Consider the following 13,808-nt stretch of genomic DNA (forward strand, 5'->3'; position numbering starts at 1 on the left):
TCTTAAAATCGGTCCATCAAAATGTATCCATTCATTTTTATATAGGTTTTATTTATCTCATATCTCATTAAATAATTGTTTGATTTATTATTGTCAATACGAAAATGAAAAATATTACTAAATAAATAGTTTTACACACAGTATGCATTGAACACCTTTAAATTGTCCATCCGTCCAGTCTCTGTACATCTTATCCTCACTAGGGTTGCGGTGCTGCTGGAGCCTATACCAGCTGACTTTGGGCGAGAGGTGGAGTACACCCTGAACTGGTTGCCCGCCAATCACAGGGCACATGTAAACAAACAACCATTCACACTCACATTCACACCGACGGACAACTTAGAGCAGGTTTCACTCATGTTTTTGAAACTGAGAGCTACTTCTTGGGTACTTATTAATGTGAAGGGCTACCAGTTTCTATACACATTTCCAAAATAACAAGTTTTCTCAAATTATCTTCATGTTATTAATAATTAATTATAATCATTTATGTAAAGACACTGATCATGATAATGGTTTTTCACAATAATTAGAAGACCGATACAAATCAATACAGAACACTTTATTTCTATAAATCTCAGCCAGTGTTTACATCAAATTATCCCTTCAACAACATTCCTAGAAAATCATAATGTCCTATTGCTAATGAGCTCTTTTTTGAACGGACCTCCAGGCTAATCATGGGGTCCTTGGAGCCAACTGAGTCCTGGCGGTCACCATGTTGGTGACCCCTTACTTACAGTTTTCAGTTAACCTACCATGCATGATTTTGGAATGTGGGAGGAAACCAGAGTACCCGGAGAAAACCCACGCAGGCACGAGGTGAACATGCAAACTCCACACAGGAGCCCGAATTTGAAACCATGACCTCTGAACTGTCTTTAAATTGGTTAGTCATTTTTGTACATTTCTATTAATGTACCGTATCTTATTAAATAATTGTTTGAATTATTATTGTCAATACTGAAATGAAAAACAGTAAAATTATAAACATTTTACATACAGTATAGATTTCACACATTTTAGGTTTATTACATAATTATTTAATTTATTTATTGTAAATAATACTAAAATAAATGCTAGTTAAAAATCAACCTTTTATATTAATTACAATTATTTTTATATTTACATTTCATAATTGCTTAATTGATTAATTGTAGATAACAAAACTGTTGGTCAAATAAATTATTTTAGAAACACATTGAGCAATTTGTTTAGTAAAGTCTTTTAAATAATGTATTCATTAATTTTTATTATATTAATTAGTACGATTTAAAGAAAATGAGAATTGATTATTTTACTTTTAAAATAAATGATTTTACTTTTCCTAAATACACATTTTCGATTTTTTCCTTCTGTCTCCCTCTCTTTTTTTTTTAAACTTCAACTATGAATGAGAGCGTGCTACACCATATCAGGTGTAGGTAATTTGTTAATTTTCCCAGGACATATTTTTAAATGCACATTAGTTAATTTACTTTATATTATTTTCTGCTTTATGTGTATTGTATAATACTTGGATGATATTAATCTAATAAAAATTGTTTATGAATGTTGATAGGGGTCGCTGCAGAACTTTTTCTTACTGTATTTGAATCCTCTCCTCTGGTTGTGACGAAAACCCACGCGTGTGTTCTCGCGTTACTCGGCGAGATTTGCCCGTTTTAACACGGGGCGGAAACCCCGTTCCACCCTCTTTTCCTTCGCTGTCCACTAGCACGGTAAAGCGCCGCTTTATTTCCCAGACTACTTTACGTGTATTTCAGTCAAAAATAACGCGCTAAGCTTCTCAGCGTTGATATGGTCATCCGAAGGAAACCAATTTATAAAATTCCAGGGTCTATGTATGATCGCAGGAGTGAATGAGTTTTAAGAGGTTTGTAAGCCTGTGAGCGTCCCGCAGCCAGAAATGGCTGCCCCCATGCCGCCTCGTTATGGCCTGCTCGCGGTTCTCCATTTGACAACAAACTAGTGTCCACGTACTTCTTTCATTTTGTGTGTGTGTGTGTGTGTGTGTGTGTGTGTTTAAGAGCTTGATATTGCCAACTCCTGTGTTGTGGACGAACAAGCAGGCTGTCGTTTTGCGACGCGTAGCTAAATTCGAGGTACATATGAAGCTCACGCCAGCTCATTCTATGAGGTGAAAATATGCACGTGTAGCATGTATGTATATGCATGCACTATGCAAGTAGACCGTGTCATTACCGTAAGTGGGACTACAAATACAACGAATGAAACGTACATCTTGAGCATAAATTAATAGTTAGCCGTGGCTAATAGACTGTCAACCGCCTGAGTCTCACATGCTCGCTATAAGTTGACCGTGTAGACTGTGCCGTTTCCTGTCTAACACTGGAGGTTAAATACAGTGTTTTGTTTTACAAGATGCCAGGTGTCACGGTGAAAGACGTCAACCAGCAGGAGTTCGTCACTGCACTGGCTGCCTTCTTGAAGAAGTAAGCAACTCGTTTACCCCCAAAAACGAAAATGTCAAATAACCTTAAGTAGTAGCTTTGGTCCATGGTTAAGTTTTGCTGCAGATGACCTGTAGGACAGTGGAATCTCGGTTCACAAACAGTCACCACATCCACGTGGAACACTTAGTTGTACTTTCTCTCACACAGCGTAAATGTCATTTGCTCCATGCGTCACGTAATTCGGCTACAGTATGTTTGTGCCGAGTGCCCCATTGGGAATATTTCCTCAATTCGCCAACATTTCAGTTCTCAAGGAATGGTGGAGCAAATTAGACTCGTTGGTGTCACTCAACGGGAAATTAAACTCCTTCAACCCAACTCTGATGTATACTTTAAGTTTACAAGTTTGCGAAAAGAAGGTTGACTGTAGTGCCCCCACCAATGTAGTGCCAGCAAATGGCAGTGTATTGTGTTCAAGCTACATGTGATTTACCTTGGATTTTCTTTTTAGGTCAGGAAAGCTGAAGGTGCCTGACTGGGTGGACCTTGTCAAGCTGGGCAAACACAAGGAGTTGGCTCCCTGTGATGAGAACTGGTTCTACATCAGAGCCGGTAGGTGAAGTGCATCACGAGTATGTTAACTTGCTGTTCCTGGATGTGGAGGTTAAATTATTTAAATGTTTACAATTGGTTGGTGGTTGCATAGTTGGTTCCGAAGTCCACTCATACAGTGAACGCTTGGGTAGAGGAAAAACGGACCTATCATGTACTAGGGTTGACCATCGTTTGAATTTCAGCGATTCCGGTTCTTCATTTAAATTCCGATTCTTTTAGGGGGCGGGGTCAAAAAAATATGCATGGTTGAAATAATGGGTGTCCAAATTATGAACATCCATTTTCTTAGGATCCCACAGCATAGACTAAAATGAACATGTGAATCGGGGTTCTTTGTAACCCGTATCAATATCGCGGTGTAGGATGAGGCTCGGCGCGGGAGGGAGCACGTTAGACTTCTACACAGCATGAAAGCCTCCTTTGCACAGTATAATCTTATTCCAAGTGTTGCACTGAGGCGACTGGTCATGTAGGCATCGAAACTAGGAACTGCAATTTATAAATTTGAACGATTCCGGGGTAACCTGTTTTAATAATTTAAAGCATGAATATACCACAAACTATGGCTTAAAAAAATCTGTAGTGGCATTTCAAATGCAAACTTCTTCAAACCTTGATGTACTGTTAAAAAGTACAGTAAACAGATGACTGCTAAGCATGCACATATACAATGTAAGGTATCTACGTACACATAAACAACTCTGATGTTGATAAAGAATTTTTGTAGCGGAGCAGTCAGTGTAAAACAAGCATCTGACCGCACAGCAAAGCTTTGCAGTAACATCGATATTACTGATGCTCCTGGGGAGGCCGGTCTTGGAGGCACTGTCTGCTGCTTTGCAGGCTGCTGGGCCGACAGAGGCGACCATGTGAGTGGCTGTTAACGCACGCTCCCTCCCACTCCCACAGAGGTTGATGCTACTCCCTCCAAATCTAGTGTTAATAAAAAAATTAAACAAATTCCCACCAAATCCTGTTTGTTTTTTAAAAAAAATACACCTAATCCCAAATTTTGGAAAGGAAAACAAAAACACCACTCCCACAGAGTGATCAGAGTAAAATATTTTACAGAAATCCCCTTTTTTTGTTTTTACTCCCAGTCAGTCCTACTTCGTTTTTCTTCCTCGGCATAAAATATCCAGTATGTTTTAGTTTAACAAATGCCATATTAGTCCCTTAAAGCAGTGTTTAGCTCGATGCCGACGGAAAATGTTCAAATCGACTAATAATTGCATTTGCAACCTGTTGAGTGCTGGTTAGCCAAAGAGAATCCAGAACAGAATTTTTGTTTTTTTTACAATTTTGAGTTTTCCGATGTCCTACTGAAATGTCAGACTTTCTTTGGTCAAGAAATACAATAAAATGTTGACATTGTGCTTTTAAGTCATGGCTTTTGTTACCATGAGAACCAGTGGTGGGCTACAGCATTTTTGCTGTCTTAACAATATTTCTAACCCCTGTGATGATTTGTAAAAAAAAAAATAGTGATGTGGAACAACTCTAGCAATTTTTTGGGGTATTATTGGAGATTCCAAGATTCCGGCCTGGATAGATTTTCACCCCTCTGTGTCCAGACTGTAAATGAATGGTGCACGTGCTAAGCAACCACTGGCTTATTCAACCATATGTTCATATGAAAGCTGAGACATGAAAAGGCACAAGCCAGAAATACTGTTTTCAGCATCCACACACAGTGAAAATGGAGTTTTCCTTAAAATGTTCATGTGAGCAGAAGACCAAAAATAATTAAGAACATATCTTCAAAGTAAGCTGTACCTTAAATTGTGTGACTATGGCCTTATTGTGCTTGCATAGATCTACTTTTACTAGAAATATTCAATTGCTCATGCTGTTCGTTCAAATAGCCTGTCTCGTTGCATTTAAGTCTTCATTATAGATCCAACCGTGATATTCCCATGGCCCTGTCATGACCTTTTTCTTATCTCCCACTGTTGCTCAAATGATTTTTCCGTATCCTATGGGACTGTTTGCTTTGAATGTTAGTTATGCCATTTCAACTAACTCATAAAGCCCAATGCTGTTACATGAGACAAACTGTTCAGTACTTCAGTGTTCAAAAGTATCTCATCTGCGTTCTTTTGGGTCCACACGCTGCCATTGTCTTAAAGGAGAAAAAGATGCTGCTGTTTTCTTACTTTGCCTCTGCCCACATAGCCTCCACAGTTCGCCACCTGTACCTCCGTGGTAAAGCTGGCGTGGGGTCCATGACCAAGATCTATGGAGGCCGCAATAGGAACGGTGTGTCCCCCGCCCACTACAGCGTCGGATCCAAGAACGTGGCACGCAAAGTGCTGCAAGCCCTCGAGCTTCTCAAGATGATTGAGAAGGACCCCAATGGGTAAGTGTGTCAGTCTGTTGTAGCCACTGGATCTTTTTTTTCTGTGTGTGTGGGTGGGGTGGGCATAATTGTCAGCTAATCTGTCTGTAGTTAAATGTCTTTGTTGAGCTTCATGTTTGCAATTGAGGTATGTCATTTTAGGCTTTTTTTTTTCTCCCCCTCCAGTGGTCGCAGACTTACTTCCCAGGGAACCAGAGACCTGGATAGAATTGCCGGCCAGGTGAGCAACCATTTTTTTCTTTGAGCAAAAAAAAAAAAAAAAAAGCATCCCAATGCATTTGCTTTATTCGTTAGTGTCTGAATTGTTTCTCCCTGCTTTTGAGTCACCTTATACTACCAGCACAAATCAAGGAAACTGAACAAAACAACCATTAATCCTTGTTGTAGTTTGATAATGGCACTAAGTGGCTATAAACAGTAAAGGTTGCGACAAGGTTATTTTCTATAAGTGCTTCAAACGTTGTTCTGCAACATCTTCAGTTTGAGTCTTGTTTCTACTGGTGTGTCTGTGCCTCCCTCTTTAAGATACCACAAGTAGGATTGATTACCCATGCAGATATGTGCTATTATTGTGGACCAGAATCTCTTATCAGCCTCCTTGCCTTCTAAATATACCCTCACTTGAGTTTAGAAATGCGTCCTACTCAATGAATCTCATTTTAGATTTGATGTAACTCTTTTATTAGAGCCCTTGTCCTTGGGCAAATGTTACCTGTCAGCCAAGTGAGTTGTCGCGCATCTAGCTTGCATTCCCCGAAACGGCTCACCCTTGGTTCTTGTCAAGAATCGGGAGGGGGAAACAGCAAGTGGCGCTGTAATATTCCAAGGGTAAAAGGGGTAAACATTGGGAGCGAATTTCATGCTTGGCGTGACGTCCGTATGGCGTGTTCTCCTTGTTTACCCATGCTAATGAGCAGTAAGCAGACGAGCACCACACGCCACGCGCACACCCTGCTCGGCGCTCAAATTGGCAGGAAACATGTTGCGGCCCCCCCATGAACCACTCCCCATGTGTATTGTACTCTGCGATGCCTTTTCACTTTTCTGTCAGTACACTAGACGCTGCGTTTGGCAGCAAGTACTCACGCTCCCGTGGCATTGTTTTCCTGACATTCCTTGTTTGTAATGCACTATTGCACTCGGTCATCAAGTGAGATAAATGTGTAAATAGAAAATAAGAGTTGGGAGGCTTAATTTGATCAGTTCAATAAAGCCGTTAAGGCACTTCCCGCAGCAAGTCAATGCATTTTAATTTGCAGGCGAGACATTTAACATGCACAACCACCGCCTCCTGCTGTAGGCGTCATCTTGCAAAGATTTTTGATGCTTTGGTTTCTCTTCCCAACAGGTTGCAGCAGCAAACAAGAAAACTGTTTAAATAAATCTTTTGGAGAAATTAAATGTTGTCGTCTGCCTTTGTTTTTCTCGTGTGAGAATCCAACAAGCACAATGCTATATTTAAACTGTTGTTGCCTCAACATCTTGCTTTATCGGGTTTGTCATTTGCAACTTGACCAGCGGTTCTGCTTAGTTGGTGGTTGTCATGGAACATGATGCAAAGGATCAAAACCAACTTGGATTCTAGTGTTCCCTAATTGAACAAGTTGTGTACACTTTCTAATTAGTTTTGGAGGGTCAAAAGTAGCTGTCAGTGATCAAACTGGCAACGTCTTCCTGAACAAATCCATCTGACTGTTATTTTAACACTATTGATCTGTCTTGTACTTTGCAACATGACTGCCACCTGTAGAACAGAAAACCTACTGCAGCGGTTACCTTTACTGTGGTGGGGGCTTAGAGCATCATTCACCCAAAGTTGTTTTTTTGTTTTTTTATAAATATATAAACTTTACAGTGAATTGCAATCTTGTCATTGGCAAAGTTTCAATTCAGTGAATATTCTGCACTTATCCCAGTAAGGCTTTACCTGAGTGTGATTAAGAATGGAAAAAGCATACATTTCCTATTGCTTATCACAATGATTCTCAGTGTAGTATGAGGGGGAAAAAATTAATTTCAAAGTTAAGGATAGTGGTTTAAGCCTTTTAGCACAGTACATTTCAGTTGTAAGTTCAATACATTTGCGTCAAACTTTCCAGAACTTAAAAGTATTTAGGCATTTCCATTTCACTCGTGCTATTCAGTTTGTCGCTCATTTTTTAAATTTATTTTCCCTAAAATTATTTTTGAGGGCAGCGTTGATGTTCGAACTGCATTGTTAGTGATTTAGAATAGTATTGCATATACTTTTTATGAATAAAACCACTGCCTCGTTTTAAAAAAAAATAAAAAATTATAATCACTTAGGCCTACGATACTAGTGTTTTGTTAGTCACTGTGGTACTTGGAAACCTTTTTTCTTTTTTGGGGTGCTGCTTGGTTTAAAAAGTAACAACCACTGGCCCTTACTGTTAGTCCAGTGGAGTCTCACATGCATGAAAAGCCGGTGCTTCAAAACGCCCTGCAGGGGGCGCCAAATGACCGAATATCGTTCGAAATGACTTGGAATCTTTCCATCCATTGGAAAGCAATTCTAAAACCCTTTATTTAAAGTACAGTTTTATTTTTATCGCAATCTCCTGGCATCCTCCAACACCCCACACTGTGGTTCTATTGTGTGTGTGCTTCGGGGATGTTCCAGAGAAATGAAATGTTCAGCTCTAATTGGCTATAAAAGATATAGATATTGTGCTCATCTTAGATTTAATAATGAATGATTTTCACCCCTCGGTGTGAACAAACAGCAACAGTGATGGTGTAAGCGCGTCTCCATTGACATTATCCAATTTGGTTAGCGTTGCGGGTGTACTTATAGGATAGTTGGCGCACATTTTGACTCGCTCCTGTGGTTTAAATATGAGAGATGATTCTTTTCTCTTTTTTCTTTTAACCATCAAGCACTCAACCATTTTCCACCCATCTTACCTGTAAACAACCTCTCTTGGGCTTTGACCCCTGCCTGTCTGTCCCACCCACTTCCTCTTATTTAGTGGCGACCAGCTGTTTTGTTATATCTGAACCCATCTCCTCAAAGCCATCCTTTTGCCCTCACCCTGTAATTTACCAGCAAGAACGATAAACGTCCTTGAGTGTTGAAGAGAAATGTGTGCCGCCACTCAAGGTGTTAGTTTGGTTGTGCTTGTCTGTGCAGGCTTCACAAGAACAAGTTCCACTTTAAAAAGTACAGAGGCACGTCGGTGTGTTTTGCTTGTGCCTTTTTTATTCTCGGCTTAAACAAGTTGCGAATGGAATGGATGCAGACCTGCTTCGCACCTCCTCCAGGCTGCAAACAGGAGATAGCAAAGAAATGCCTCCACTGCTCAAGTCGCTTGAAAATAGAACTCGTATCAGGGGAGCTCCTACACCTACACACACTTTTCGTTGCCCTGTGGCATATCATCCATTTGGGACGAGGTGTACCTTTCCAAAGTTTTCCCAGCCTTCCCCATTTCAAACTGCTTCCCCTGAATCCAGAAATTGAATAACAGATAGTTTCCCTTGCCAGAGAACACACGCTCTGCATATCAATTGTTTCCCAACCAAACATTTATACAGTTGAAAGGCAAAGGCTTAAATCAGTGGTTAAACTAACAGATGTGTCGCCACTCGCCATCTGTCTCGGTGCCAATGCGCTGATAAAAATAAATAAATGCACATATTAGGGTTAACGTGACTGTGCTATTGCTGAAATGAAAATATCTTCTCCTTTTACAGTTCTGCGTTTTTATGGCAATTTAACAAAGCGGCATCTGCAAAAGTGATTCCGATAAGAGGCCAGTATTGATAAAGATGCGACGATCAAATTTCAGATGAGCTTCATTATGATGAAGGTTATTTTGTAACACTTCGTGTCTGAAACAAGTGGCAGCCATTTTGCTGTTGAAGAAAGGTCGTGAAGTTCCATAATGGTTCTGTGAGAATTTATTGTAATCCATGTCTTGAAATCCTCTTAAATTGATTCAAAGACTTTTTGCCTCTCTGGCAAGTGATAGTTTTACATAGTTATAATGCAGTTGTTAGCATTTTCTCCCCAGTGAGGAGAATGGACCATCGCCAGAGCCATATTGTCTTGAGAAAATGGATATTAGCAGTGGCGGTTTCTGGCATGTGCAGTATGTGGGGCCGCAAAGGCCAGCATTGCTAGGGGGGATGCAAAGCAGCCCTGAAGCAATTCAAAAAAAAATTGCTTCATAGAATGTTTTTCTATTGCATGATGGCCTTTCCCTCGTTGGCATTTGTGTGGGGAATTTGCGCCCCCTGCCGGATTCACTCGAGATGCTGGGTGGGGAGCAGAAATAGATTAATAGCTATCGTACAATCATAGATGACTTTTTATCAAGGCCAGAAGGGCAAATTTTTGTGCAATGCAAGATTTGTGTTATTTCAAATTCACTGTTTCTTTAATTCAAATTATTCCTTCCATGTTTATATTTGTGTATTGGTGGTGGGGTGGGTTTTGCCAATGGGTGAGGGGGGGGTCTCCAACAGGGATTCAAGCTAGGACTGCCTTGGCTATTGGGTATGATACAAAATATATATTATCTGGATTCTTTAGTTGGTTTGCCTACAGTTAATTACAGAGCAACTTTTTGGTATGAACTTTTGATGACATTCATAATTCAGGGAGGAAAAAAATATATAAAAATTGCATACAAAGTATTTAGAGGTACTGTATTTTGTACAGTATCTAGTAGTCTGTGTAATCCTAAATCTAATTTGGCCATAGCACACTTGTAATTGTGTAAATGTTCCCTTTAGATCTTGTTCTCTCTGTTACGACCAACAGCTCGTGACCAAAGGTGAGGGTAGGACCGTAGATCGACCTCTAAATCGAGAACTTCGTCTTTCAGCTTTGCTCCATTTCCACAACGGATCGATACAAAGTCCGCATCACTGCAGACGCTGCAACGATCCGCCTGTCGATCTCCCGTTCCATTCTTCTCTCACTCGTGAACAAGACCCCAAGATACTTGAACTCCTCCACTTGGGTCAGGATCTCATCCCCGACCTGGAGAGGGTACGCCACCCTTTTCAGACTAAGGACCATGGTCTCAGATTTGGAGGTGCTGATTCTCATCCCAGCCGCTTCACGCTCGGCTGCGAACTGCTCCAGTGCGAGTTGGAGGTCACATCTTGATGAAGCCAACAGAACCACATCATCTGCAAAAAGCAGAGATGCAATACTAATTTATATTACAATATTTCAATTATTGCACAATTTCTGTGTCGGATACTATTGTTATCAAAATCTTGGTTCCGGATGGAATGGTATCGTAAATTACTCGGACAAAATTACCTTTGTATGTTACCATTTGTTAAAAACTACCTGCAGGATATTCCTGAAATACTTTTGAGGGGCGTGGCATGTACCAAAGGAGCAAGCATTACAATTTGGTGAAAATCTTCTCTGTTGCAAAAGCTGCTTTTCTTTTAGTTGGTCACCACCCACTGGGTTTAAATACATTTTACTGCAATCGAGAGGTCTGGAGTGGAAAACCTGACTGTAATTCCAATTCACAACTGTTTCGTTAACAGCACATCTACAGTTTTACATTGGCAACTCAACTAAAGTACTGAATCTAATGCTATCTGGCTTTATCTTTTGACCTTGGTGGAGGTCCATCAAGCTTGTTTTTGATTATGTTAAAAGAAACATATTGTTCTTGAAGAACTGCGGGATATGTAGAAGAATGTACACTATTTACGGTGTCTGTTGCCTCTCTTCTGTCCGTTTTCTCTAATCCTTCATCCTGCGTTTGGCCTGGAAGCAGGTGGTGTCGACATGCAACATGCGGCTTGCGTTGGCCTGGCACCACAGTGTGCTGCAGAACTGCCACACAGCGGGTGTGTGTGTGTGTGGGGGGGGGGGGGGCAATATTAACCATGTGTCAGTGACTTTAAGGCTTTATGTGCGTGTGTCTCCCTTGATTCCAAATCCCCTCCACCTGTCAAGAGGAGGAGGGTGACAGGGCACAAAACAGATGCTGCCCTCAACCATACTGCACATTGTGTATATGTGTGTGTATTTACGCACAAACGGCATTATTTCTACGGCGTGGCACGCACATGCACACTCAGATCAGGGCTTTCAAGTCGTTCCGACTTTGATGCGGCGGCCTGAACCTTTTTTTGAACGCATAACAAAAGGGGTGACAAAGACGTTTGTTCATCATTGTGGTGGTGGAGGTGGTTGACAGAAAGTGATTTCATATTCAATTTCCAGCATTGTTCCTTGATACTTTTTCCGTGCGTAATGATGGACATCTCCACCGAATTTTGTTTCGATAAGTGAAACAAGTGTCAAGAATAACTCGTCGCCACAAGTCAGTGGATGAGGTGCAAATTTTGACTAATTTTCCAGGGGGGCCTACTGAATTTTCGAATTGAAGTTTTACGGGGTTGTGTTCAGGTCAAATAAATCACCATTTGAGAACTTTTCCCATACTCAAAATAGATACATATGCCTGGGTCGCAGGTGTGACTTGCAAAACGAGTAAAATAGAAAATGGAATTGAGCAAAAAATTAAACACCTCACAGAAGAATATGCAATTAATCCCACAGATACGCTGAGAAACCAACTTCAAAAGGCTAAACATCAATTATTATCAAAAAGAACCAATTTTCTACAACAGTTAAGATACACTTACTTTGACTACTGTAATAAATCGGGAAATTTTCTTGCGAACCAACTTCAGTGCAATAAAGAAAAGTAATTAATTACAGCCATTCAAGATTCAAATGGCAACTGTACACAGTCACCGCTAGAAATAAATGAAATATTTTACAATTATTATTGCAGTTTATACGCATCTTCGAATAAGCCAGACCAAAAAGAAATTTAAACTTTTATTGACGATCTAAACATTCCTCAATTAAATACACAAATTAAATACAGCCTTGATGTTCCTTTAACCATCACAGAATTACATAATGCATTAAAAAAATATGCAATCGGGATGAGTGCCTGGCCCGGACGGAATCTGTGTTGAATTCATTAAACATTTCTGGCCAATGCTCGCGCCTCTATTCTTCAGAACAGTCAAGGAGATAAACAATAAAGGTCAAATAAGTAGCCATATGAACACAGCTTCAATTTAATTATTAATAAAGTCAGGCAAAGACCCCACTCTCCTGGAAAATTATCGGCCCTTATCACTGATTAATGTAGATATCAAGATTATCTCTCGTCGATAATCCACTATGACCAGACAGGCTTCATTAAAGGTAGAAGTTCCACAAATAATGTCAGACGTCTGTTAAATTTAATAAGCAGGTCACAGCGGAAGACCAGCGGCTCTACTCCGAGCCCCTCCCGGATGACCAAGCTTCTCACCCTATCTCTAAGGGAGAGCCCTGACACCCTGCAGAGGAAACTCATTTCGGCCACTTGTATCCGGGATCTTGTTCATTCGGTCATGCACCTCAGCTCGTGACCATAGGTGAGGGTCGGAACGTATATCGACCGGTAAATCGAGAGCTTCGCCTTTCGGCTTAGCTACTGCTTCACCACATAGGACTGATACAAAGTCTGCATCACTGCAGACGCTGCACCGATCTGCCTGTCGAGCTCCCATTCCATTCTTCCCTCACTCGTGAACAAGACCCCAAGATATTTGAACTCCTCCACTTGGGGCAGGATCTCATCCCCGACCTGGAGAGGGCACTCCACCCTTTTCTGACTGAGGACCATGGTCTCAGATTTGGAGGTGCTAATTTTCATCCATTTTCATCATCCCAGCCGCCGAACCTGCACCAGTGAGAGTTGATGAAGCCAACAGAACCACATCATCTGTAAAAAGCAGAGATGCGATGCTGAGGTCATCAAACCGGACCTCTTCTACGCCTCGGCTGCCCCTAGAAATTCTGCCCATAGAAGTTATAAACAGAATTGGTGACAAAGGGCAGCCTTGGCGGAGTCCAACTCTCACCGGAAACGAGTCCGACTTACACCGGTCGTACAGGGACCGAACAGACCGTACCAGGGGGTTCGGTACCCCATACTCCCGAAGCACCCCCCAGAGGACTCCCCGAGGGACACGGTCGAACGCCTTCTCCAAGTCCACAAAACACATGTAGACTGGTTGGGCGAACTCCCATGCACCCTCGAGGACCCTGCCGAGGGTGAAGAGCTGGTCCACGGCCAGGACGAAAAGCACACTGCTCCTCCTGAATCTGTGATTCGACTTCCCGACGGACCCTCCTCTCTAGCACCCCTGAATAGACCGTACCAGGGAGGCTGAGGAGTGTGATCCCCCTGTAGTTGCAACACACCCTCCGGTCCCCCTTCTTAAAAAGGTGGACCACCACCCCACTCTGCCAATCCGGAGGCACTGTCCCCAATGTCCACGCGATGTTGCATAGGCATGTCAACCAGGACAGCCCACAACATTCAGAGCCTTTAGGAACTCTAGGCGTA

The 13,808-nt window shown here is 41.5% G+C and overlaps 1 protein-coding gene across 1 annotated transcript; it reads left to right on the plus strand.

Annotated features, from left to right (window-relative positions):
- The first annotated feature begins 1,683 nt into the window (after window positions 1-1,683).
- On the plus strand, window positions 1,684-6,792 carry rps19 (ribosomal protein S19). The gene is made up of 6 exons (XM_061675625.1): window positions 1,684-1,721; window positions 2,386-2,456; window positions 2,929-3,029; window positions 5,208-5,391; window positions 5,557-5,611; window positions 6,740-6,792. Exons 2-6 carry the CDS (start codon window positions 2,386-2,388, stop codon window positions 6,767-6,769), a joined length of 441 nt encoding a protein of 146 aa, XP_061531609.1. The 5' UTR covers window positions 1,684-1,721; the 3' UTR covers window positions 6,770-6,792.
- The last annotated feature ends 7,016 nt before the right edge of the window (window positions 6,793-13,808 follow it).

The sequence above is a fragment of the Phycodurus eques genome, chromosome 4 (assembly GCF_024500275.1).
Source record: "Phycodurus eques isolate BA_2022a chromosome 4, UOR_Pequ_1.1, whole genome shotgun sequence".
NCBI lineage: Eukaryota > Metazoa > Chordata > Actinopteri > Syngnathiformes > Syngnathidae > Phycodurus > Phycodurus eques.